Source organism: Mesoplodon mirus (genome assembly GCF_964341445.2).
Source record: "Mesoplodon mirus genome assembly, chromosome: 5".
NCBI lineage: Eukaryota > Metazoa > Chordata > Mammalia > Artiodactyla > Ziphiidae > Mesoplodon > Mesoplodon mirus.
This window is the reverse complement of record NC_138980.1, coordinates 141,290,812-141,317,420: the sequence shown is the minus strand read 5'-3', so window position 1 is coordinate 141,317,420 and position 26,609 is coordinate 141,290,812. Positions and strand designations below refer to the sequence as shown.

Sequence of the window (26,609 nt, the reverse complement as noted above, 5' to 3'; positions counted from 1 at the left end):
TTTCTTTATTTTAAAAAGAAACATTCTTTTTAAAAATTAGGTGATAATAGAAATAGATAAGACAATAGTGAACATATTGGTGTGTCTTCTGGTAGTTTTTAAATGTATGTTTAAAAAATGAACTTAGGGTGTTCCTAATAATTTTATGTTCTTTTACACGTAACTTAATAAAATGGATAACTGCTTATTTAACAATCAGACCTAATTTTTAATGACTTTAAGATTGCCCATGTGTATGTATTTTATTTCTCTCTTTTGGGGGATTTAGGTTGTTTCTAATTTGGAGCTACTATAAATAAAAATAATTCTTGCTGTAATGAACAGCTTGCTGTATAAATTTTTTCTACTTTTATGTTTTAAGTATTTTCTTAGAGTAGATTTTTATAAATTTAATGTTAAAGAATATGGACTTATTTTAAAGCTTGCCTTCTACCAGCAGTATATGAGAATGCCAATTTCACTACACACTTTGCCAGTATTTGGTATTGTATTAGTTATCTGTTGCTGCTTACCTTAAAACCTAGTTGCTCAAAACAGTAAATATTATCGGGCTTCCCTGGTGGCACAGTGGTTGAGAGTCCGCCTGCCGATGCAGGGGACACGGGTTCGTGCCCTGGTCTGGGAAGATCCCACATGCCGTGGAACGGCTAGGCCCGTGAGCCATGGCTGCTGAGCCTGCGCGTCTGGAGCCTGTGCTCTGCAACGGGAGAGGCCACAACAGTGAGAGGCCCGCGTACCGTAAAACAAAACAAAACAAAACAAAAAGACAATAAATATTATCTTACAGTTTCTGAGGGTTAGGAATGGGGGAACAGTTTAGCTGGGTGTTTCTGACTTGGGATCACTTATGAGGTTGCAGACAAGATGTCAGCTAGGATTGCAGTCATCTGAAGGTTTGACTGGATCTCTGTGTAAGGATGCTTGATTGTCCTTAGGAAATGACAAGTGGCTTCCTTTAGATTGAGTGGTCAATGGGAAAGAGCAAGGAGGAGGTCGCTATGGCTTTTATAAAACAGTTGCAGTCACTTTGGCCATATTCTTTTTGTTCCTAAGCAAGTCAGTAAGTCTAGCGCATACTCAGGACTGGCTATATAATTTGCTAGAACTAGTGCAAAATGAAAATGCAGGGTCCTTTGTTAAAAAATTATGAATTTTAAGCAGCAAATGTAGAGCATTAAACCAAGCACAGGGCTCCTCTAAGCTTGGGACCCTGTATAACTGCACAGGTTGTACACCTATGAAGCCAGCCTTGTACACACCTATGGGGGAGCGGAGTTAGGATCTATATTTAAAGGAAGGAGTATTGAAGAATTTGTGTACATATTTTAAAACCACCACAGGTATCTTCCTTTTTTTTTTTCCATTTATTTGGTTATTGAGAGGTTGAACGCTTTATACATTTTCTTTTGTGAATTATGTATTTGTTATCTACCAGTTTATCTATTGGGATATTAGTGTTTTTCTTTACAATTTTTTAGAGTTTTCTCTGTATAGAAGCTTCACCTTTTATTTTGTATAGATCAGTTTATTTAAAATGAGAGTAGAAAAAATTAAGATTATTAAAATCCCTTTAATGTCAAGCTTGACAGATCTTTTGGAAAAAGTGGGTGTACATTGCTTATACCAGTGTTTATTTCTTGCTGATCCCCATGTAGTATGTTGCTCTTCAGTCTTTTACTTTTACTTTTTTAAAAAGCTTTTCCAGTACATTTAAAAATTTTATTTATTTATTTATTTATTTTTGGCTGTGTTGGGTCTTCGTTGCTGCGCGCGAGCTTTCTCTAGTTGTGGCGAGCGGGGGCTACTCTTTGTTGTGGTCTGTGGGCTTCTTATTGCGGTGGCTTCTCTTTTTGCGGAGCATGGACTCCAGGCACGCAGGCTCCAGTAGTTGTGGTGCGCGGGCCCTAGAGCGCAGGCTCAGTAGTTGTGCTGCATGGGCTTAGTTGCTCTGTGGCCTGTGGGATCTTCCTGGACCAGGGCTCAAACCCGTGTCCCCTGCATTGGTAGGCAGGTTCTTAACCACTGCACCACCAGGGAAGTCCCAACTTCAGGCTTTTAAATCAAGTAAAAGATAACATTTTTCTTTTTTAAAAAATGAAAGCATATGTATGATAAATTCAGATAATTATGCACAAAATGAATATTAGTACATGGATATTTGTTGGAACATTTTTGTGGCAAAAAACTGAAAAGTATCAATGTTTATCTTTAATTCTCCTCTTCAGAGTTTACACACTATTAACAGTTTATGTGAATTATTGTAGAAATAGCTGGTGCACATGTATGCACTTTAATTCTCTCAACAAATGGTGGCATACTAAGCTTGTTGTCACCCTGTTTTTTAAAAATGGTGTATGTTGGTGCTAATGCTTACTCTAGAACTGTACTCCTTTTTATGAATGCACAGTATTCCTTTTTATGGGTGGGCTATAATTTTAAGTCTTTTATTGTTAGACAATTAGATAGGTTTCAGTCTTTTTTTTTAGTTTCTGCTTTATAACAAAGTGAATCAGTTATACATATACATCTGTTAGTTTCAATCTTTTGATACTAAAAATAGTGTTAGTAGTGAATATTATTTTACAGTCATCTTTACCCGTATGTGGGGACATATCTGAAGGGAAAATTCCTAGATGTGAATTTATTGGGAAAAAGATATGTTTTAAAATCTTAATAGAGACTAAAATTGTGAAAGGTGTTATATCAGTTTATCCTCCTGAGTGCCAGTTTCCCTACGCCCTGGCTAACATGGTATTATCACACTTGAGGGAGAATGTTGTTAGTCTTCATTTATTTTGCTTTTAAAAGTAATGTTGAACTTAAAGTGTTTAAGAACCTTTGTATTTTTTTATGAACCATTTGTTCATGTTTTTGGCTTATTGCCTGAGTGCTGGTCATGTTTATCATTGTTTTTGAAGAGCCCTTTATCAGACAGGTTGCAAATATTTTTTTCTCACAGCTTTTCAGCTTCTTTCTGGGAAGAATTTAATTTTTTTTATAGAATGTTGAATGTATTAGCTTTTCCTTTATGGATTTCATTTTACATCTTGTTAGAAACAAATGGCTAATTTTCAAGTAACTAGAAAGTGACATTTACTTTTATTGTTAATAGGACTTGTGTAAGAGCTGTTGTTACATATGGGGGAACCCAGTTGGGGCATTCCATTCGACAAATAGTACAAGGCTGTAATATATTATGTGCTACTCCTGGGAGACTGCTGGATATCATAGGTAAAGAAAAGGTAGGCTCTAGAGGGATAACATAGTTGTGGTATTGATTAATAATTTTTTTTGTTTGGGGAAGAGAGAGATTGGTATAAAGATACATACATTTATTACAGCACCATTTATAAGGCCCCCATCAGATGCTTTGAATGCATTCTCATATAAATCTTAAAATAATGAAAATAGGAGGTAAATAGTATTTTCCATTTTATACTTGGGAAAACAAACTTAGTGAGATTATGTAATTTATTTTAAACCTCTCAGTTAGCTCTAGTAAGTGATAGAGCTAGGGTTAGAATCTGGATCTGATTCCAGAATCTGTATCCTATACCCCACTACACTGGGAGAGAAATGCAATAAGTGCTTTTATCTAGTTTCATATATGTCTTGATGAAATAAATTTTTTTTTCCTGAAAGAAAGCCTTTGTGGCATCAGTAATTTTGTCTTCTGTTTTAGGTGTGGGAGTGATATTATCCAGGACTGTTAATTTTCTGTCTTCAGAAAGAGATTTTAGGGCTATGTATTTCTTTTTGGTATTCACATACCACAGTATATTACATCTCTGTATCAATATTTTCAGTTCACTTTCATGACCCTGATTTGCTTTTTTAAGGCCCTTCTCTAAAGGGATGATTCAAAACATGCTTTTTCTGCGTAAAGGGACTGTTCTTAGGATACTTACTAAGAGTATCCAGAGAAATCCATCTTGATTAAACATCTTCCCTGGGGTACCAAAATAACTTGTTTTCTGTTTGCAAATGTGTGCTTCTGTTTTTAGCACTAAGTATCCATGATAGGTAAGAAAAGTTTCCCAGTTGTTCCTGAGTGATTAGAGAATGGGGGATTTATTAAGGGTTTAAAGGAGTTAGAAGTAAGTTTAGCAGTTACAAGACATTTGAATATGTCATGCTATTAAGAAATTTTATTTCTTACATTAAAGAGTCTGACTTTATCAGATAATATAGTCTAGATCTGTGCTGTCCAATACAGTAGTCATTAGCTACATGTGGCTATTTAAATTTCAAAGTGATATAAAATTAAAAATTCATTTCTTCAGGCACACTAGCCACATTTCAAGTGCTTATTAGCTGCATGTGGCTACTGGCTAAGAGTGAAGATGCAGAATTTTTAATTACAGAAAGGTGTATTGTGTAGTACTGATCTAGATGTTTTTTCTTCTTTCTTATAAAATGTTTTATAACATAAGGCAAAATAGAGAACCGAAACACTGATAGTATTACCTAATCATAACAGTTCTCTTTGTTTTATGCATTTATTTCTAATCTTCATCCTTAAGAATATATTAATAGTTGGAGTTGTAGAGAATATTTTAGTTTAATACATTAACTAGTATGCATTCTCTGCCCTCACCCTTGAAAATATCCTTAAAGATTGGTCTCAGACAAGTCAAATATATAGTTTTGGATGAAGCTGATCGCATGCTGGATATGGGTTTTGGACCAGAAATGAAGAAGTTAATTTCCTGCCCAGGAATGCCATCAAAGGAACAGCGTCAGACCCTTATGTTTAGTGCAACTTTTCCAGAAGAAATTCAAAGGTAAATTTTTTCTTCTTAAAAGTAGTTGCTATGTACTTGATGCTTTTATAGCAGGAGAAACAATGTGAATATCTTATTTTTGAGAGATGTACTTCATTTAATCCTAAATTTAAGATTGTAACATAGGTAGTTTAGAAGTATTTCCAGGAAGTTTACCATATTTTTCATTGTTTCTTACCTTAATTCCTGGCTTTACGTTAGCATCACATTATATTAAAGTGTGTGTGTGTGTGTGTGTGTGTGAGAGAGAGAGAGAGAGAGAGAGAGAGGAGAGAGAGCGAGCACATGAGTGCAGCACCTAGCTAGGATTTAATAAGTGCTTACTAAATGAAATTATTTTTATTGTTGTGCCTTCTCCTCAAACCAAATAATAGAGCTTGGGGGAATTGTGCTTTTGTTGGAAAATTTATATACCAATTTCCACAGATATTTGACTATCATACCACGTACTGTGTGGTCTGTGAGTTCTGAGATTAGGATGACACATTCCTGCTAGAGTGGTGACTCTTCCTCCTGCCTGCTGATCCCTTGGCCACAGGGAACCTGAAGTGCCCATGCGCAGCTCTAGCTTACAGTTCAGTAAGACTCTTCCTGTTTTCTCTGGTGGAACCATTTTCTCTTTGGGAACCAAGACCTCCAAAACTGCAGAACCTATACTTGTAGTGGGGGCAGGAAGCACAGATTTCCCATGTGGATCACTGGAAGTGATGGATGGTATGTGGACCACCCTTGCTTGTATCCCTTGGTTCACAGACCCATGTACCACATGAAGATCTTTGATTCCTACTGAATGATGTTCCATCCTCATAAAGAATCACTTCCAAGCTGTCTCTTTAGCTGTTCTTTCAGTGGACAGTTCCAGTTTGTCAGGCTGGCAACTTCTGGGTGTTGTGGTATGATATGGACCCCATGGTTGTGCACCTGCTGCAATACCACCTTTGCTGAAAGTGGACCCCTGGTCTGATAGAATGTTATGTGGGGTCAAACACTATCAATTTGTATTACTTATTAGATGATTTAAAAGTCTTTGTATAAGGTTAAAAAGAGCTCTTCACTGAGGAAAAAGTCTAAATCGTAATAAAGCATTTGGCCAGTTGCCAGGATTTTTTTCTTTCTTAGTGGCACATAAAAGAATAGTTTCTTATATTTAAATGGTGTCTTAAATTTGAAATGGGGTATCTACATTCCTATCATCATCATAGGTAATTAATACTAGGTGGGTAAATACCTACCTAATTAGCAGGTAATATTCCTGCTGCCTATCTATTTTTTTTTTCAACAAAATAATTTTATTTCTGGGACTTCCCTGGTGGCGCAGTGGTTAAGAATCCACCTGCCAATGCAGGGGACATGGGTTCGATCCCTGGTCCGAGAAGGTCCCACATGCCGCGGGGCAACTAAGCCCGTGCGTCACAGCTACTGAGCCTGTGCTCTAGAGCCCACAAGCCACGACTACTGAGCCCACGTGCCACAACTACTGAAGCCCGAGCACCTAGAGCCTGTGCTCCGCAACAAGAGAAGCCACTGCAATGAGAAGTCCGCGCACCGCAGCAAAGAGTAGCCCCCGCTCGCCGCAACTAGAGAAAGCCCGCACGCAGCAATGAAGACCCAGCACAGCCAACAATAAATAAATAAAATTTTTTAAAATTTATTTTTATTTATTTATTTCCTAACATGTGGCAAACATATACATCCAGTACGTACTTACCTTGGACATTTATTCACAGATGACTTCCAAACTACAACTGTCTTGATATTTAAGCAGGAACAAAAAGTTATCTAGTTTATATGAAAGATGCTTTTAGATGGATAACAGTATGGACATTTTGCATTGGTCACAGCAGAATTTGATTGATTAGTTCTATAAATTTAAAGCTTGGAAAAGTTACACTTTTGCATCTAATGCTTTCAGACGAATAGGATGCAGCAATATCAACTTGTATTCCAGAGAAATTTCCTTAGTTTTTCTGGTGATGGAACCACTTATCCACATCTGTTGGTATTGTGCAGGCAGGTTCACATGGTGGTGGTAAAGCATCCACAATGGCTTTGGCAGCATCAGTATCACACTGGAAGTGGCTCCCAAACACTGTGGTATTCACGCAACTGATTCCTTTTCCATCAGTTTTCTTAGTCACTTATGCTCTCCAATAGTCATGAGTGCTTTTAATAATATCAGTTGCAAAGTCCTTATCTTTAAATTCTGCATTGAAAGCAAACTGGTTCTCAGGTTTTCCATCAGGAACGTTGTACCTTCTAAACCAGTCCACAGTAGCTTCCAGGTAGCCAGGTTTCAGCCGCTTGACATCATTAATATCATAATTGGCTGCATCAGGATCATCCACATTAATGGTAATGACTTTCCAGTAGGGTTCCCCTTCATCGATCATAGCCAGTATGCCCAGAACTTTCACCCTGATTATTTCCCCTCTTGCACATACCTTGCTTCCAATTTCACATACATCAATTGGATCATTGTCACCACAGCAGCCGGTGTGTTCATCTTTGTGTCCTGGGTCTTCCCAAGTCTGAGGGATGGCACCATAGTTCCAGATACATCCTTTATAAGGGAACAAATTTGCAACGTAACGGAGTTTTCCTTTTTCACATCTTGTTTAATTGGGTTTAAAGGATCCTTTGTAGCAATCTCCATTTTTGCATTCGACCAGCGTGGTACTTCAACCACCATGTGGAACACATCCTTATCTGCATAAATTGGAATATCATGAAACAGATATATATTGTCCTTTTTCATTTTTGAGGAAGACTCAGTAGTCGAGGGTGAAGGGCACAGTGCGCTTCTCGCTGCTGAAGCTGCTCATGATGCTGGAGACCAGCCGCCGCTGCCGCTGCTACTACAAAGCCACTCTTAATATTTTTTTTTGGCTGTGTTGGGTCTTCGTTGCTGCACGTGGGGCTTTATCTAGTTGTGGCGAGTGGGGCTACTCTTCGTTGTGGTGTGTGGGCTTCTCATTGTGGTGGCCTCTCTTGTTGCGGAGCACGGGCTCTAGGTGCACGGGCTCAGTAGTTGAAGGATGCAGGCTCTAGAGCACAGGCTCTGTGGTTGTGGCGCACCGGCTTAGTTGCTCCACGGCGTGTGGGATCTTCCCGGACCAGGAGTTGAACCTGTATGCCCTGCATTGGCAGGCAGATTCTTAACCACTGCGCCACCAGGGAGGTCCCATCTATTTTTTAAATTTACCCTGAAATAGGAAAGTGTTCAGATATTGGCCAGCCCAAATGACTAATGTATACTACCATCAGTCAGTAATATTTGTTGAGGACTTTTTATGAGCCATATTTGATTATAAGCCCTGGGGCTATATGATAAATAGGATAGAGTTCCTGACCTTGAGTTGTTTATATTCTTGAGTTCTTGATGACTCCTCAGTTGCTTTACTGTCTGCATTTAAATGTTACAAGTTGACTATTATTCTGTCTAAAGTCCACTTTTTTCATTCTACATATTCACTGAACCATTGAAGCATCCATTTCCTTGGCTTGCACTTGTACCTGTTTACTCTCCCAAACTTATTACCTGTATTTTTTTTTGATTGAAGTATAGTTGGTTTACAATATTATATTAGTTTTAAGTGCTCAATGTAGTAATTCAGTATTTTTGTAGAATATATTCCATACAAAGTTATAAAATATTAAGTATATTCCCTGTACTGTACATTACATTTTTGTAACTTATTTATTTTATAGCTTGTAGTTTGTAACTCTTAATCCTCTTTGCCTCCTTTACTCCTCTCTCAGCCCCCTCCCTTCTGGTGACCACTGGTTTGTTCTCAGTATCTGTGAGTCTGTTTCTGTTTTGTTACATTTGTTCCCTTCTTTAATTTCAGATTCCACGTATAAGTGAAAACATACAGTATTTGTCATTCTCTGACTTATTTCACTAAGCATAATAATCTCCAGGTCCATCCATGTTGTTGCAAATGGCAAAATTTCATTCTTTTTTAATGGCTGAGTAATATTCCATTGCATATACGTATACACCACATCTTCTTTATCCATTCATCTGTTGATGGAAACCTAGGTTTTCATATCTTGGCTATTGTAAATGATGCTGCTGTGAACATTGGGGTGCACATATCTTTTCAAATTAGTGTTTTTATTTTCTTTGGATATATACCCAGGAGTGGAATTGCTCCATATGATAGTTCTATTTTTAATTTTTTGAAAAACTTCCATACTGTTTTCTGTAGTGGCTGTACCAATTTACATTCCAACCAGCAGTACACAAGGGTTCCCTTTTCTCCACATCTTGCCAACCCTTGTTATTTCTTGTCTTTTTGATAATAGCCATTCTGACAGGTGTGAGGTCATATCTCATTGTGGTTTTGATTTGCATTTCCCTGATAATTAGTGATATTGAGCGTCTTTTCATGTGCCAGTTGGCCATCTGTATGTCTTCTTTGGAAAACTGTCTATTCAGGTCCTCTGCCCAATTTTAAAAATTGGGCTGTTTGTCTTGTACTGTGAAGGAAACCATGCAGAAACACAAAAAGACAATGTACTGATTGGGAGAAGATATTTGCAGATGATATGTTCCATAAGGGGTTAATATCCAAATTATGTAAAGAACTTCTACAACTTAATATCAAAAACAAACAACACAATTATTACTTGTATGCTTAATCTCTCTCCTCAGCTCCAGACTTTTAGATTTAACTCTTTAGGATTGTTTTTCCTCTTAGATGAATTACTGGTAACTCATGTTCATCAAGTCCAAAATTGAACCTATTCTTCAGCTCCCTCTTTCGTTTCCTGTTTTCCTTATTGGCATCATGGTCTTTGGAAGCCAGAGTCCTTTGAATCATGTTGATTCCTCCCTCATACTCCTTTAATTCTGCCCTTCAAAAGTGTTCAACTTGGCAGTTATCTCTAAAATATTTCAAATTAGTTAGTTTCTTCTCTATTTCCCACCTTATTTTAGGTCCTTTTCAGTTTCCCTCTGCTCATTGGTAGTAGCTTTCTTTCTAACATGTCTCCCTGCCTGTAGTTTCATTTTTATGCTGGTAAAAATTCCAAAACAAAGTCTGATCTTTATAGCCATTTATTTAAGATAAACCCTCCCATGTCTTTCCATCTCCACAGACTAACCAACTTTCAAATTCTTTTACACAAGACAATTTCTGCCTCATTTGCCACTTTTTTACCTGGACCGATGTATTTCTGGCTTATTTAGACTATTTCCTATTGGCCACACAAGCCAAATTCTGTTCCTCCTCATTATTTATCCTTGTGTCTTCTTCTGCATTGAGTGCCTTTCCCTAGTCATCATTGTTTCACATTCTTGCTTGCTGCTTCCTTAGATCAAGCTTCAAACTTGAAGACTCTTAACAGACATCATTTCATCCATTTCCTGCCAGTCTTGTGAAAGAATCCTGTATTTTGTGAAAGGAACTATTTAAAACACTTTTCATGTTTCTTGGAATATAGTTAGGTTCAATAGATGTTAACTATTGTAACACTGGATTATTATAGTAAATCATTAAAATATGTAAATATTAACCTATATAAATATTTTAGATTATAGTACTTATTTTTTAATATAATTATATTTATGCTACCTGATATGAGCACCTCAGAGGCAGAGACCATCATATTCATCTTTATACACCCAGTGCCTTGTACCATGTATGCCTGACACGAGGCACTCGGAATATGTTTTCATGAGTGTAAAGGATGATTGACAATTAAGACTTGCAGATGATCTCAAGGTTTGAGAGGGTTCTTGTCTCTAGAGGTAGTATATCAACAGTGTTTTTCTTTTATGGTAAGAGAGCAGATAAAGAGAGAGAAGCAACAGTGATTTATTAAGATTATGGATATACTGAGTTTGAACTGTTTTCTTGATATGCTAGGAGGTGGCTAGAAAGTAAGGGACTGCTACATAGGAGAGTATGTACATGACTGCTACATGACCTTCCCTTTTTTTCCTGCCAAACTTGCTCCGTAATTGGCAATTCCCCTTCTCCCTACTCCATGTTCCTGGGTGATCTAGAGCAGGGCTTCTTAATTGTATGCTGTCAGTGAGTTGTGTGTGTGTCAAGATGCTGATACCCCCCAACCTTTGGGGTGAGCCTCCACAACTTGGTGTGGCCCTGGCCCCTAGTCTCTTCACATCATCTCATTTTTTTGCCCAATTATGCTGTACAAATATTATCATTTTTATGTCATGTTACAAAAAGCACTGACTTAAGATCTGGTTTGCTCCTAATACTTCATTTGAAGTATACTAATTTGACAACTGATATTTTCAGGAAACAACTCCTAGAAATAACATATGAAAGCAGTGAATGAAGAACAGAATTTTTGTTGTAGGGTTACATTTTAATTTTTAATAAAAAAATTCCTGCTCGTAGTCTGATACTTAGCATACTTTTTTTATTGTTATATACACGTTTTATATAGTTTTGTATGGTGAGCACATCCACTTGAAATTACTTATCCATAATTTGGCACAGACTTTTTCACTAGTAGTTGTTAAGTATGTTGCAAAATCTTAACATTTAATACTGATATTTGAAAGTAGTACTTGGATGATGTAAGTATCCACCTTCTCTTATTATAGCTGTTATAATCTGGCTTATTAATATTGAAGTAACACTTGCAGGAATTCAGTGAATATTATGAGTATTAATGGAAGAAGATAAGTTAAGGCATACTCTCTTGTCTTTCAAGGTTGGCTGGGGAGTTTTTAAAGTCGAATTACTTGTTTGTTGCTGTTGGACAAGTGGGTGGAGCATGTAGAGATGTTCAGCAGACCATTCTCCAAGTTGGCCAGTACTCAAAAAGAGAAAAACTTGTCGAAATTCTACGAAACATAGGTACCTTACATTGATATAATTATCTTTTATGATTTTGATTTTTACAAAAATGACTTTTAGAAATGACTTTAAGCATTATTTGGCATAAGTTAAATAAATAAGTTTTCACTGTTTCCTCTTTCTCTAAAGCTCTTTTTCTAATGATTCGATTTTTTGGATAAATGATTTAGCAGTATAATCCTTTCTCCTCCATAAATGTTAAAAATGGGAAGAATTTGAGACTTTGTTTGAACAGTGTTTGACAAAAAACTATTCCAGCAGAAATACATATTTTCTTGTTTTAGAAAATAGAAAGGATGAGTAACGTATCTTTACATCAAGCTCTGTTTACTCCACTAAAAGTGAAATCTTTGTTGTATTTCTACTTCCCAGTTTCTGCTCTCTAAGGCTTCCTGTATTCATAGTTCAAAGAATTTTGGAGATAGAAGGGACTTTAACGATCTAGTTCTGTTCCTTCACAATGTTGATGAGAAATCTATCCCTTTCCCCTCAAAAAATTTTTTTTTCAATAGAAAGTTGTATTTCTTTGATTGAGATAGTTTTAGTTTGTGCCTTGAAATAAAATTTTCTAATATGGCCTTTTAATACCCTTTTGTTACCTCACAGGCTAAATGTACTTACATGTGTCCATTCTCCTCATCCTCCATTTTAGTAAATCTATTTCATTTTGAATGTCAGTGTTGGGACTGGGGAATGAAAAAGCAGGAAGCTGTCTCATTTCCAACAATAAGAAAAAAGAATGTTGTTTTAGAAAGCACTCTTTAAGGGTTTCTAGTCTTCAGTTTTCTCCTGAGTTTTATATTAAAAAAAAACTTTTAAAAACCAAATACTCATCTTGAGTTTGAGAAATGTTATTAGTTTGCTTCATGATATGTATCATAACATATACTCTGGCATGCAAAATAAAAATAATAACTGCTATAGGCCACATACTGTCCTGATTGTTTTACATGTGTTAACTCATTTAATTCTCAAAACCACCTTCTGAGGTGGGTTTTGTTATCCCCCATTTTAAGGATGAGGACACTGAAATACAGAGATGTCAGGTAACTTGCCCAGTATAAATTGAAGTTCCAGTGTAGCAGGAGATAAGCAATATATGGTTTTGCTGAAGTTAGAGCACATTTCTAGTATAATTACCTTAAGACTTTAATATATGAATTTGTGGAATAAAGTTTATTTAGAAAATAATTCTACTGAAGAGAGTGTTTCAAAATGCTGAGATCAGTGTATAAGCACTATTGGTATACTTCTGTATTGTTTAAACTGTTAAATGTTGAGTAGTTTAGAGTTTATTATTCTCGTCTTTTTTTTTTTTTTTTACTTTGCATGGAAATGCCATGCCATATATCCTAGTATTTTACATATTTTTGTTCATATAATTTATCTCTTTTTCTAATCGTTAACTTAAATCTGCTAGCTTTCCTCTTCTGCCTTTAAACTGTGTAGGTTTCATTATTTCATAGTAGTATACCATCTGCCTTTTTCATAATTTTAAATGAACAGGTGTCCAAGATTGTATTGAGCTCATTAATTACAAAGGGAGCCAGTAAGATGTTACAGCCAATTCTAAGGAGAATTCAAAGAACACATTTATGTTTGTTTATTTTTATTTTTTTGGCTGTGTTGGGTCTTAGTTGAGGCATGCGGGATCTTTCGTTGTGGCACGTGAGCTTCTCTTTAGCATGCGGGTCTTCTCTTCTCTAGTTGTGGCGTGTGAGCTCCAGAGCACGTGGGCTCTGTAGTTTGTGGCATGTGGGCTCTCTCATTGAGGCACGTGGGCTCGGTAGTTGTGGTGCACAGGCTTAGTTGCCCCGCGGCATATGGGCTCTTAGTTCCCCGACCCGGGATCGAACCCACGTGCCCTGCATTGGAAGGTGGATTCTTTACCACTGGACCACCAGGGAAGTCCCCAAAGAACACATTTATGTGTAGGATATCAGGAAGGCTAAGATGGATTTACAAATAGATGCAAAAGTGGTCAGTATCCACAAAGCAATAATCAATTACATCTGAGGGAAAATTTTCATTTGTATTTTTCTTGGTAAGAATCATTTGCATTGCTCTCAGTTGCAATAGAGGTATAAAAAAATAAAGACAGTAAAAGGCACAGACAACCCTGAAGGGTGTGCTCATCAGTGATCATCTTTGCTCTTTTCTTGAAAAACAAACACACAAATGGTTTCTATTTCTTGGTCACTGTTACTCCAAGTGTAGTCTCAACCACTTATGTTAATTATTTTAACCGTAGTAACTTCTATTTCAGAGAGTAAACTAGAGGCAGGGATGGACAGTTGAGAGATGCCATACACAAACATTGTAGCTGACTACCAGAGCTCATGAACTTTCTATACCACACATATATCTTTCTACACCACACATATTCTTTTACACTTAAAGTAGCAAAATTGAGTAGGTTCATTAATATGACTCAAAGATATTGCCTCTCTATAGTGTATGAAAAATAACAAGCAAAAGGACATAAACTTATGTTTAGTAATTAATGTTTGAGAATTCTATCCTATATTCAGTGACTACTGAGTTAATTAACTCAATATAGTCTACTATTTTAAGTTATCTAAAGCCAAAGATCTTGGAAATTATCTTCCAGATGACAGTATACAAAACGGTAGATAGTGTTGAATAGTCAGTTTAGTTGAACACAGATTTACATTTTCATACACTTAAACATTATGGAGAATATTAGTTATTTTGACAGGCAAATCTCTATACATTAAGAAGAACCCAATGGGGCTTCCCTGGTGGTGCAGTGGTTGAGAATCTGCCTGCGAATGCAGGGGACACGGGTTCGAGCCCTGGTCTGGGAAGATCCCACATGCTGCGGGGCAACTAGGCCTGTGAGCCACAACTACTGAGCCTGCGCATCTGGAGCCTGTGCTCCGCAACAAGAGAGGCCGCCATAGTGAGAGGCCTGTGCACCGCGATGAAGAGTGGCCCCCGCTTGCCACAACTAGAGAAAGCCCTTGCACAGAAACGAAGACCCAACACAGCAAAAATTAATTAATTAATTAATAAACTCCTACCCCCAACATCTTCTAAAGAAAAAAAAGAACCCAAGTAAAATAAGATACATGTTTGTTTTCTACTTAACACTGATAAATTCGAGAAAGTACATTTGTATTTTTAAAACCAAGTAAGTTAGTCTTGTTTACCAAAGATTTCACTTAATTATGGGAACTTGGAATCTTAAAATATTTCTGCTTTAGCTCCTATAGGAAGAATTTTTTTTTAAAGTTTAATATAGTTAAAGTATTATGAGTCAGTTTCTTTATTTTCCAGGAATTTTAAGAATATTTATCTCTATAAATTCTCTAGTTTATCTCTGTAAACCAATCAGAATTGAGCTCCTTTAAGAGACTTTATAATTTGTTAATACTCTCCATAGAGTATTAACATAATGATTATACATAGTGGTGGGTAAAGCCCTTTCTGAATTATAGGTACATAAAGAGCTTATAGCTTCATTTCTACCACTTCAGCCACAGGTAAAGGGTAAACACAGAAATACAAAAAATTGCAATCTAACTACCAAAGCTAGAATTCTTTTTATATTCTTAATTGATTTTAGTTCACAATGGACTAATAGGCAAAAAAGGCTAACAAGATGAATTGTCTATTATTTTTCACGCAACAAAATACGTAACTATAATTCATTAATCCATTTACAAAGATCACCAGATGGTCTGCTTATAAAACTAAATTTGCATTATTGCTGCCATCAAAGGGGTATAGCTTATTGTCTGAAGGAGAAAAAATACCAAATCAGTAGAGGAAAAATACTAGAGAAGTGTCAGGGGAGTTAAATTTTTATTACCATTTGGGATTCACACTGGGAACCAAGAAAAGATGAAATCGAGGCTTGAAGCTGCACAGTAGTATTAGGTAACTGACTATCAAATTTATCAGTTTTGGCATTGAGCATCTTGTTGGATTGAAAGGTAATTTTTGATAAAACATAAAATCATTACTCTCTAATAAAATGACTATGTCTCAAGGATATAACTAATTTATTACTGTAAGAATCAGTTGCTCTATTCATTTCCTACCTGGTTGCCTAATAGATATCTGTGATTTATTGGTAATTAAATATCACCCCTAAACCTTCCTTTCTTGCAGTCCTCCTATCTCACTTAGTGTTTGTTCCATTCTTCCAGTTGCTCAGACACAAAATCTGAGGCATCCTTGAATTCTTTCTCCAGTGTGCACATCTGATCTGTTAGCAAAATCCTCTTGTTTCTATCTAGCATCAAAGTATATCAGAACCCATCAGCTGCTCAGTTAAAACAAAGATCAGATCTTTCCACTTCTCTTCTCCAAACCCAGTGGCTTCCCTTCTCAAAGTAAAGATCTTTCAATGGTTTTCAAGGCCCTTCATGATATGGCCTCCATTACCCCTCTGTCTTCAAATCCTACTGCTCTCCCTGGCTCACCCTATTCCAGGCACACTTTGCTCGTTACTATTCCCCACACGTAGCAGACATGGTTCTACCTCATTACCTTTGTTCTTGATATTCCCTCTGCCTAGAACATAAAAACCACATGGGGACCTCTTTTCTGTTTTTTTTTTTTTTTTTTTCTTTGAGCACACCAAGAACACGTATACCTTGGAATCCGATCCTTTATATTTGTTCTTACCCTCTGGCTTGTAATACTGTTTCCTCGGGTATCTGAATAGTTCACTTATTTTAGTAATATCTCTACTCAGATGTCATCTAATTAGAGAGGGTACATCAGTCCACTTGGGCCCTTTATTCTGCTGATTTTTTTTCCTTTTTAGATTTAATGCATAATCTTTGTTATTTGCCTCCCCACAGGGAGTGCAGGGGCTTTGTTTTATTGCTGTGTTTTCAACACCTAAAATAGTTACTGGCATCTACTAGGCACTAAATATTTGTTGAATAAATGAAGCCAGCTCATAGGAAGATGGGGGAGTGGGATTATGAAATGTAATACCTTCTTACTTTCATTAAGGCTATAAATATCTTTCCTCTCTAACATTTTATAGAAGAGTTCCTTGTGTGGAAATGTCTCTGGCTCATGCTTGAATTTCAACCAATTAAATACTTATAAAATAACAAGTAAATATTCTTTAATGCATTAAGGCCCTGGGATAATTTTCTGTATATATAAGATACTTTGGGGATCAAGGGGTTTGAATTAAGAGATAATGTTGGAACATAGAATATTGTAGAGTTTGTCAGCCCTGGGTTGGATGCCATTATTATGAATACCTGTGGTAGTCAAGGTAGAATAAAAGATTCTATGATCTTGGGAAGTAAAGAACAAAGGCGTTTATTTATAGAGAGGGAAATGAAGGGCCTGAGACAAATTTGTGGAACTGTTAAGAGTTGGCAGGTAGATACCATTTATCTTTCCCTAAGTCTCTACTTCTTGGTTGGCTTAGGAAGGCAAAGGGCAAGCTGATTTTTTTTTTTTTTTTAGTCCTAAAGTAGGAAAAAGTCCTTGTCTCTCTATCTTTGACATTCATCCATTCAGGAAATATTTGAGTTACTATTACCTATTAGGCCTGAGTCTAGGTGCTAGGAATACAGCGATGGATGAGACAGTTTCCTACTCACCCTACCCTTTTTTTTTCTTTTCCTAATTTTGTAGTTTGAATGTTAATCGTTGTTTCATTGTCTTGTAGGAGATGAAAGAACTATGGTCTTTGTTGAAACCAAGAAAAAAGCAGATTTTATTGCCACTTTTCTTTGTCAAGAAAAAATACCAACAACAAGTATTCATGGGTGAGTAGATTAATATGATTTCCTAGTAAGGAGGTAACTTCTGTTTGTCATTTGTTAAGAAATGTCAGTATATTTAACTAGTATAAAATCCAAGAATTAAGATCTCAAGATCTAAACTGTTATTCTTCATCTTCATTTTAAGTTTTTATAAGGACCAAGTGGTGGGCATGGGCGAGTTAAAGGTGTGTCTTAGACTTCTTATTATGAGGATTGGTAACTTCTCAAGACATCTCATTTAAAAGGCTCTCTGATACTTAGATCTAGGTGTTTCTTCAGCTGAATCCAATCTTTCTGATTAATCAGTGAATATATAGAAATCAGAGATTATGCTTTTTAAAAAGCGGTGATTTTTGAGGTGGCATTCTGATCAAGTAGTTGTATATTTTTTGTCAAGACTAGAAAGAGATTATTAATAGGTAAGATTTGATATTTGTCATATTTGAGTTTGTATTTTGGCTCTATGTATTAGCTATCACCTTACCTCATCTGCAAATGGGGTTAATTGTCCTAACCTCAAAGTATTATTATGAGAATCAAATTAAATTATGACTTGAAAGGAATTAGTATAATACTTGGTATGTAAGAAGTAGACATTAATGTTAAATGTTGCTGCTTTTTACTGTTATTAAAAAGAAATTTATGTGTCAAACTTCAATGGTTCTTTTAAATAATTTTCTTAAGAGCTGTCCTAATATGTACTTTTATCTTCTTTCAAGTGATCGAGAACAGAGAGAGAGAGAACAAGCCCTTGGAGACTTCCGCTGTGGAAAGTGCCTAACTCTTGTTGCTACTTCAGTAGCTGCCCGAGGGCTGGATATTGAAAATGTTCAGCATGTTATCAATTTTGATCTCCCTTCTACCATTGATGAATATGTTCATCGAATTGGGCGTACTGGTCGTTGTGGAAATACTGGCAGAGCTATTTCCTTTTTTGATCCTGAATCAGATAGCCATTTAGCACAGCCTCTAGTGAAAGTACTGTCAGAAGTAAGTTTTTAATTTTTTTTACAATTTTATTTATTTATTTATTTATTTATTTATGGCCGTGTTGGGTCTTCGTTTCTGTGCGAGGGCTTTCTCTAGTTGCGGCAAGTGGGGGCCACTCTTCATCGCGGTGCGCGGGCCTCTCACTATCGCGGACTCTCTTGTTACGGAGCGCAGGCTCCAGACGTGCAGGCTCAGTAATTGTGGCTCACGGGCCTAGTTGCTCCGCAGCACGTGGGATCTCCCAGACCAGGGCTCGAACCTGTGTCCCCTGCATTGGCAGGCAGATTCTCAACCACTGCGCCACCAGGGAAGCCCCAGTTTTTAATTTTTAAAACTGAATGGATAGTGTTCTTACCTTGTCATTGAAAGCGGACATTTTATGTATATGTATTTTAAGGAAAAGTAAACTGTGCCAATCTTTGAGACTTTATGCATGTTGTATATGAAGTTATTAATTTTTTCTTTTAAAGGCTCAACAGGATGTTCCTGCATGGTTGGAAGAAATTGCCTTTAGTGTGTATGTTCCTGGCGTCAGAGGTAGTACAAGAGGAAATATGTTTGTATCAGTTGATACTAGAAAGGTTAGTTGAAGGGAAAAATTTAGAACTTGGCTTTTAGTTATTCTTTGTAAATGTTGTGCTGTTGTGAAGTAACTATAACATTCAATAATTTATCTATTCCATTATTTTCATACCTGGAAGAATACTTTAATAGTTCTCTAAAAATTTTATATACATATTATATAGTTTTGGTCTTAAAGGTGAGGAGTTTGAGATTTATGCTCAGACACCTTCCTTTCCCAATTCTGCTGGCATTTTAAATTCTAATTTGGGATCTTCTGAGATTTTTTTTTTTTCTTCTGAGATTTTTGTAGGAATTCTTTATTTTTTGAATTCTGACCACATTATTAAGTAAGAAAATAATAGAGATGTGGTTGCATATCTTTTCTGTTGTCAGTTTATAGGCAACATCATTTTTATACAGAAACAATGAGCATACTAATCATTAAATATTTATGCTTATTCATTGAAGAGCTTTGTTTTTCCACTTGCCAAAAAACTATTGGCTTAAAGTTTTCTTGAAATCTTCTGTGCATTTAGACTTTACAGGTTTATACGTACCTTTTTTCAAATGGATTGGATTCAGTTGGAATGAAATTTTTTATATATTTGGGGGAAGACATGGTGGAAAGCTTGAGTCTCTGCTCTCAAGTCTAGGCAATGTAACTTTATTTATTTATTTATTTTTTACAACTTTATTGGAATATAATTGCTTCACAATGGTGTGTTAGTTTCTGCTTTATAACAAAATGAATCAGTTATACATATACATCTGTTCCCATATCCCTTCCCTCTTGCATCTCCCTCCCTCCATCCCTCCCTATCCCACCCCTCCAGGCGGTCACAAAGCACCGATCTGATCTCCCTGTGCTATGCGGCTGCTTCCCACTAGCTATCTACCTTACGTTTGGTAGTGTATATATGTAACTTTAAAGCTACATAAAATTAAATGTTTGTTTTTTTTTTTTTTTAAAGAATTACCAGGGCAGGAGCTCTTTGAACACAGCAGGGTTTTCTTCTTCACAAGTTTGTAATCCAGTAGATGATGAGTCATGGGATTAAAGCTAAAACAACCTTCAAGTTTGTGGTACAGTTTTGATGCAGAGAAGAAAATAGTTTTGATTTTTGATTTTTTTAATAGAAGTATGAAACCTGACACTCTTGTTTCTCCTGTCCTCTGTTCTTACTCCCACCCTTAAAAAAACATCCTTACTGACTAGTTATGTGAAATGCTAAAAGTTAGAATGTTGCAGTTACTGATACAAATGGTGTTAACTGGAAAGATTAAAGCATTCTAAATGTCTTGCTTATTTTTATTGTATTCTTCAGGGGTTTTAGACATATTTTATGTCTAAATGCTATGTCTTAGTATAGTGTTTATTGATCCTATAACAAACAGGACAAAGGATACACTTTTGGTTAAAAATCATTGGGTTCTATTTTTACTTAAAAGGAGCCTTTAAACAGTAGTTAGTCACTGAAATATAATGACATGATTTTCATGATACATAGAAAGATAAGCTTTTAAAAGTAATTTTGATTTTATATCATCAGATATGTGATGAACATAGTTAAATGTTTGCAATGTGAGCTCTGTACTCAATGATACAACTGTTTGTAGTTATACTATATAGACATCCCTTGAAAATAAAGGATGAAACTCTTTTCCCCCTAAGTTTTCCAACAGCACTTTTAATTTTTCTTGTTACAGGTCGTAGTTCTCAACTCCTGTCTTTTGAAATTTTATTGAGTCTTGTGAAACCAATGAAGTGAACAGAAAGTCATATAAATTGAATATAATATACATTAATACGCAGATGTAATAATGAATGTCATTCTTTGAACTCAAACTATATCAATAAAATACATTGCTGTTCACTGTTACAATTTTTTGATATTTTAATATTGAGGGAAAGAACTCTGTTTTTTTCATTTACCATTTTATATTTTAAACTTACTATGTCTAGAATGTAAGAAATTCTTAATAAATCATTAAATGAGTGAACCAAAACATTAGGACATAAAACAAGTGAGACGTAAATATTTAGGGGGACAAAAATAGTCAGTTTCAAATGTATGTTTTTATCGCTTAAAATACCCAAAGCAACATTTCCCTAACATATATATCTAGTTATAGGAATTTGGTTAATAAATGAGGCATCACATATGAAAAGAGGAGTGGAGTATTCAACAGATTCTGTTGGGATAACTAGTTAGATGCCTACCCCATGCCATATTAAAAATCAGCCCTATGTGAATTACATAAAAAATCACAACTACAGAAAAATACAGTTAAATATTAAACCTTTGAATTGGGAATGAGAGTTGACATTAAGCTCAAAGGACAGAAATCATGATGGAAACAACAAACAGATTTGATCACAAAAGAATTAGTCGCTTATATAAAAAGGTTAAACAGTAGACAAGGAAAAGTATTACTGTGACTACTGTGGATTATCAGTGCATAGTTATTTATATGTGGATATTTAGGAATTCTATTAGACCAATGCACAAAGAACAGACAACTCAAAAAGGGAGGTTCGATTTTAAAAAACATGGGACAGGAATTCCCTTGTGGTCCAGTGGTTAGGACTCTGTGCTTTCACTGCCAGGGGCCTGGGTTTGATCCCTGGTCAGGGGAACTAAGATCCCACAAGCTGGAAAAAAGAAAAAAAAGGGGGGAAATATTTAACTTGTACTGTTAATCTCACTTCTGGGAAAGGCTAATTTCCAGTTTGTTTTGTTTACAAAGAGCATTTATAAGTCATTTCTTTCTTTTTTTTTTTTTTTTCATCAAAGAGCTTCTTGATCATAGCCTGATTGCCTTAAAACGTTTTTTGAATTTGCTTGATTTGTCAAATTTACCATAATAGCATTACTGAAACAAATGTAAAAAGAGAAAGAAAATCATACATGAGCCTACCACCATTATAAACCAACTGTAAATGTCCCAGTGTTCAGTTACTTTCCTCATTTCTAGGTATAGACTTGAATAATTTCTTTAAAAAATATCAAAGTAACGGATACACATATGACTGGAAAATAAAATTCTATAGAAAGATTAATAATAGAAAGCAATATTCTGCTGCCTCTCCCTTTCTAAATTGCTATTCCACATCCCACAAATACCTTTAATCATTTACAATGGTTGCCGTCATATCTTTTGTTTTTGTCTCACCAAGTTTAGACTTCTATTGACTTTGTGTGTGATAGATAAAGATCACTCACCTCGCTCTTACTTACTTGGTAACTTTATTATGTTTTTCCAGTTTTATTGAGATACAATTGTTATACATCACTGTATAAGTTGAAGGTGCATAATGAGCATAATGGTTTGGCTTACACTGTATTGTGAAATGATTACTGCAGTAATCATCTTATATAGTATATAAAATAAAAAGAAAGCAAAAGAAGAAAAAAATGGTAACTTTAATATAGTTAGAAGTACACTTTGTGAGATGATGATAAAGGCACCCTTTTCCTTCCTTCTATTTCTGTTTTTATATTACAACATCTGTAAACTATGCATTTACATTTCCAAAGTTAATATTTGCATTCTATTCAATAACAAAAAGTCTCCCTTGTTATATCTACAGGTTGATTCTAAAATTGGAAATCAATAGACAAGGTTTACATTATACAAATATTGTTCTCTGAATGGGCCAGTTAACATAGTCTGATTATCTTTACTGTTTTTCCAATTTTGTCACCTCTGTGTTTCAAGGGAGAATTATTATAATTATTATAAATGCCAGGGTCAAGTGAAAATTGATCAAAACCATTTCACATACCAGTTTGCTTTAACCGTGAGCCATACTCTTAGAGCAATTTATTTACCCTGTAGTTTGATTGTCGCTTTCTTTTTTCTTGTTGGGAGAAGAAACATGCCCTTTTCATCATATTATTACCTTTCTGGGTTCAAAGTTGGTATTGTCTGGAAGCTAGATCACCAAATATGTTGGTGTTGTTAAATTTTATGAATGGACATTTTAATTTTGGCGAGTACTTTGTGTGCTTTGCAGATCCCTTGGAGTGTGTTGTATTTCTTTGATAATTTTTCCTAAGCTTTCTCTGTTCTTTCTTTATGGAACTTCTATTAATTTTGCTAGAACTGCAAAATTAATCTCTAAATCTATCGTTCATGTTTTTTCATCTTTTTGCTTATGTTCTGGTAGAATACTTACCATCTTTAAACCCGTTTAAAACATTTTTAGCAATTATATTTTATTTCCAATCTTATTTTGTTTTTCTAAATGTTGCTTAATAATGAATGTTCTGCTTTACTAATACTTGTTTAATCCTTGTAATTTAACCTGAGAAATCTTTTTTTTTTTTGCATTAAGCATTAGTTTTCCTGCTGCTTGGCATCAGAAATCTTAAGCCTTTATCAGCTTCTAAGTTGTATGTATATTGAATGCTGGCTTTAGTCAAATTCAGTAATCTGTTCTTTTTTGTGCCTTTCCCCCCAACCCCTAGAGTCTAGTGCCCTCTCCTCTCTCTCTAACTCTGTTCATCAAGGCCTCCTCTCAAGGGATAGGTTGAGATGTGAATAATAAAGCTTAGATTTTCTTCTATTGAATTCTTTGTGTTTTAAGGAGTCAAAGGTTCTGGCCTAAAGTGGGAAGCTCAAACTAAAGTGGGAAGCTCAAAATGTGGAATATCAAGTATTAGCTGTACCAGTGAAGGGATAAAGATGAAGTAATGGTCCTGATTTCGTACTGGGTACATGACTTACTGCATCTTTCTGTTAGGGTCTTGGGGTGGAATAGTCCTCGTTTTCTGATTTAACTTTTCAGCGTTGATAACATTTCGTCATAGGGCAGCAGCATAAGCTTACCCTCCCACCTTTCCCCTAGCTTTACACTTTGAGCTGTTTGTATAACCTCTTTAGTGGTCTCCTAATTTGGGAGAAGACAGCTTTTCATGTTGTTTGGTTTGTGTGCTCTTTATAGAGTTTTAAATATGTTTTAAATGGCACTATTAAAATTTCAGCCACACAACAGCGTGCATGATGCTGTGGTCGACAGGGGTTGCCTGTGTTCAATGTCGGCTTCAGATTTCCCCGCTGTACCCCACGCAGAACAGGAAACCTAGTACCTCCTTTGTAAAAGTACAGAATGGACTCGTATTATGTCCCACGGTGCTGGTGGTGAGATAAGGCACTCGTTTTACGATCCGGCCAGCAGAGAGCCAAGCCTCGGCGGCCAGACAGCTGTGTGCGGCTGTGGCCACCTCGAAGCAGCCAGTGCTGGAAAGCAGCTTCGTCTGCATCCCGGCTCCGGCTCGTGGAGGCGGCCCCCGGGGGCGGCCCTGACCTGGTGGTCCTTACTCTCCCGGACCTGGCAGCGTTCTCTCCGCGGCCTCGGCTGGGGAATGCCAACTAGTACTGGGGGCATGGGGCGGTTGGAGCCTTCCCCCCGGGGCGGAGCCGGAGGTTGGCCTCATGGGATCTGAGGGACTGCGATGAGCAGCTGCTACGAAGGCGTCCCTGCCGCCGGGAGCTCCAGCTGACCAAGTCCAGGTGAGTGTGGGGCGTGCACGCGTGGTGGGCTGGCACCGCCGGGCTTTCCTCCGGCCCTCCCTTTAGAATCGCAGCTCCTAATCACTTTGGATCGCGTAGGTTATCGACCCAAGTTTTACTTCAGATCTCGGGGGATTTATCAACCTATGTAAAACCCATTCATAGACCCAGCGAAAGGCCCCGGAACCGAAGATTAAATGACTCCTGCTTTAGAGACAGTTGGTGGTGCCCCGAGGAATTCCTCGTGAAGAGAGAATGGAGGTGGGTGTGTGGGGGTTGGAGTGGGGGAGACAGCAGGGTTAGTGTGCTGAAACACTGCGGAGGCTGGAAATTGCGGCGAGCAAATGATTTGTCCTAGAGCTTGGGGTCTGGCGATTCAGGTTAATCCTTTAAGCGACTCACTACTTGTTTTACTGTAATTTAGGAGACTGCCAAATTGTCAGCGTGGGGCATTGAAATCTTCTTTTCTGTGGGGGGATTTTGCATGTGAGAATTCCTTGAAAGATTTTTTTCTGCCGTCAGTATTTTCTGGATTTGGAGCCTCATGTGTTTGTAGAATTCTTTTTCAGCATTCAGGAACAAAACCCAACTTTTTCTCCCCTTCTGTGTATATGAACTTGTTAATTCTCCCAGTCTTGGCTATATCTATTTAACTTGATTTTCTCCTTAGTTTTGGGAGGGGGTTACCATGTGGGGGGTAAATTCTCAACAGAAGTAAGAGCAGGTTAAAATACTCAAAAACTTGTATGTGTAGGATGAGAAGCTCCTGTGTGACAAGGTAGGTATGTGATACTTCATTATAAAGAACTAGTTGGAGTAACCTTAACACTGGCTTTATTTGTTGACTTGGTGTTGCCTAGCGCTATCAGTGATCTGCTTTATGCCTCAGTTTGCTTTTATATAAAAGAAAGACAGTGGGCTTCCCTGGTGGCGCAGTGGTTGAGAGTCCGCCTGCCGATGCAGGGGACACGGGTTCGTGCCCCGGTCCGGGAAGATCCCACATGCCTCGGAGCGGCTGGGCCCGTGAGCCATGGTTGCTGAGCCTGCGCGTCTGGAGCCTGTGCTCCACAACGGGAGAGGCCACAACAGTGAGAGGCCCGAGTACCACCAAAAAAAAAAAAAAAAAAAAAAGACAGTAACTGGATTTTTCTTCATCCGGTGTTCACCCAATGAAGATGCACACAGTCAGTGCATGCAGTTACAATAAAATACTTTTAAAGAAGGCAGCTTTGTGTAAGAATGCAGGGTATCATAGCCAAATGCTGGTGCATTTGTATTTTTATGTTCATCTTATTCTAATATTGAATTAGCTGATATATCTTTTTAAAAATTAAAAAAATTTTTATTTTTGGCTGTGTTGGGTCTTCGTTACAGCATGTGGGCTACTCTTGTTGCAGTGTGTGGGCTTCTCATTGCGGTGGCTTCTCGTTGCAGAGCACGGGCTCTAGGTGCATGGGCTTCAGTAGTTGTGGCACACGGGCTCAGTAGTTGTGGCACACGGGCTCAGTAGTTGTGGCTCACGTCAGTAGTTGTGGTGCACGGGCTTACTTGCTCTGCCGCATGTGGGGTCTTCCTGGACCAGGGATCAAGCTCATGTCCCCTGCATTGGCAGGCATATTCTTAACCACTGCGCCACCATGGAAGTCCCTAGCTGATATATCAACGTTCAATAAATAGTTGATTCTTGAGAAATATGTCAGAGATCACATTTGCAACTATAATGCTTGAATTGCTTATAAATATCACAGGGGCGTGAGTGACGCTTGTTAAATGACTATTTCTGCATCTTACTATATATCTCATCTATCGATTGTTTCATCAGTCTTAGGATGCTCCACCACTGGAGCATCTACAGATACTAATCAACTAATGCATTTGTGCCAGTTAAATGCAGTGCAGGTTCTGACAATTTTAACATGTTTGTTCTTCAGCTGAATTATCTTACTATATTATTAGTCATGGGGGATGGTGGAAAGTTTGGTTTCAATCATTTATTTCAATTCTGTAGACAGAATTACTGCTGCTATAGTGCAACAAAGTTAAAACCAGCATTTTGAAGTGTAGAATGTTTTGGTGCCAAAATAAGCACAGTTTATCATAATATGGATATTATGAATGAAATATGTAGAGAGAATTATGCTAATCACATA

At 36.9% G+C, this 26,609-nt stretch overlaps 2 protein-coding genes and 1 pseudogene across 5 annotated transcripts in view; 2 read left to right on the top strand and 1 right to left on the bottom strand.

Moving 5' to 3' along the window:
- DDX4 (DEAD-box helicase 4) overlaps positions 1-20,000 on the top strand; it is a gene marked incomplete at both ends in the record, with an annotated part of 69,030 nt that extends 49,030 nt beyond the window's left edge. For all 3 annotated transcript variants that reach the window (XM_082621944.1, XM_082621942.1, XM_082621943.1), the window contains 7 exons: positions 3,113-3,242; positions 4,618-4,784; positions 11,478-11,623; positions 17,292-17,391; positions 18,108-18,378; positions 18,849-18,959; positions 19,914-20,000. In XM_082621944.1, coding sequence (XP_082478070.1) covers positions 3,113-3,242; positions 4,618-4,784; positions 11,478-11,623; positions 17,292-17,391; positions 18,108-18,378; positions 18,849-18,959; positions 19,914-20,000 — 1,012 coding nt within the window. The remainder of the gene's footprint in view (positions 1-3,112; positions 3,243-4,617; positions 4,785-11,477; positions 11,624-17,291; positions 17,392-18,107; positions 18,379-18,848; positions 18,960-19,913) is intronic.
- On the bottom strand, positions 6,743-7,606 carry LOC309804347 (inorganic pyrophosphatase-like; annotated as a pseudogene). Its single transcript has one exon. The product of its transcript is annotated as an inorganic pyrophosphatase-like (transcript).
- Positions 20,001-24,068: 4,068 nt separating the features above from the next.
- Positions 24,069-26,609, top strand: part of IL31RA (interleukin 31 receptor A) — a gene marked incomplete at its 5' end in the record, with an annotated part of 70,391 nt that continues 67,850 nt past the window's right edge. The window contains 1 exon segment of the mRNA XM_082623315.1: positions 24,069-24,372. Coding sequence (XP_082479441.1) covers positions 24,069-24,372 — 304 coding nt within the window.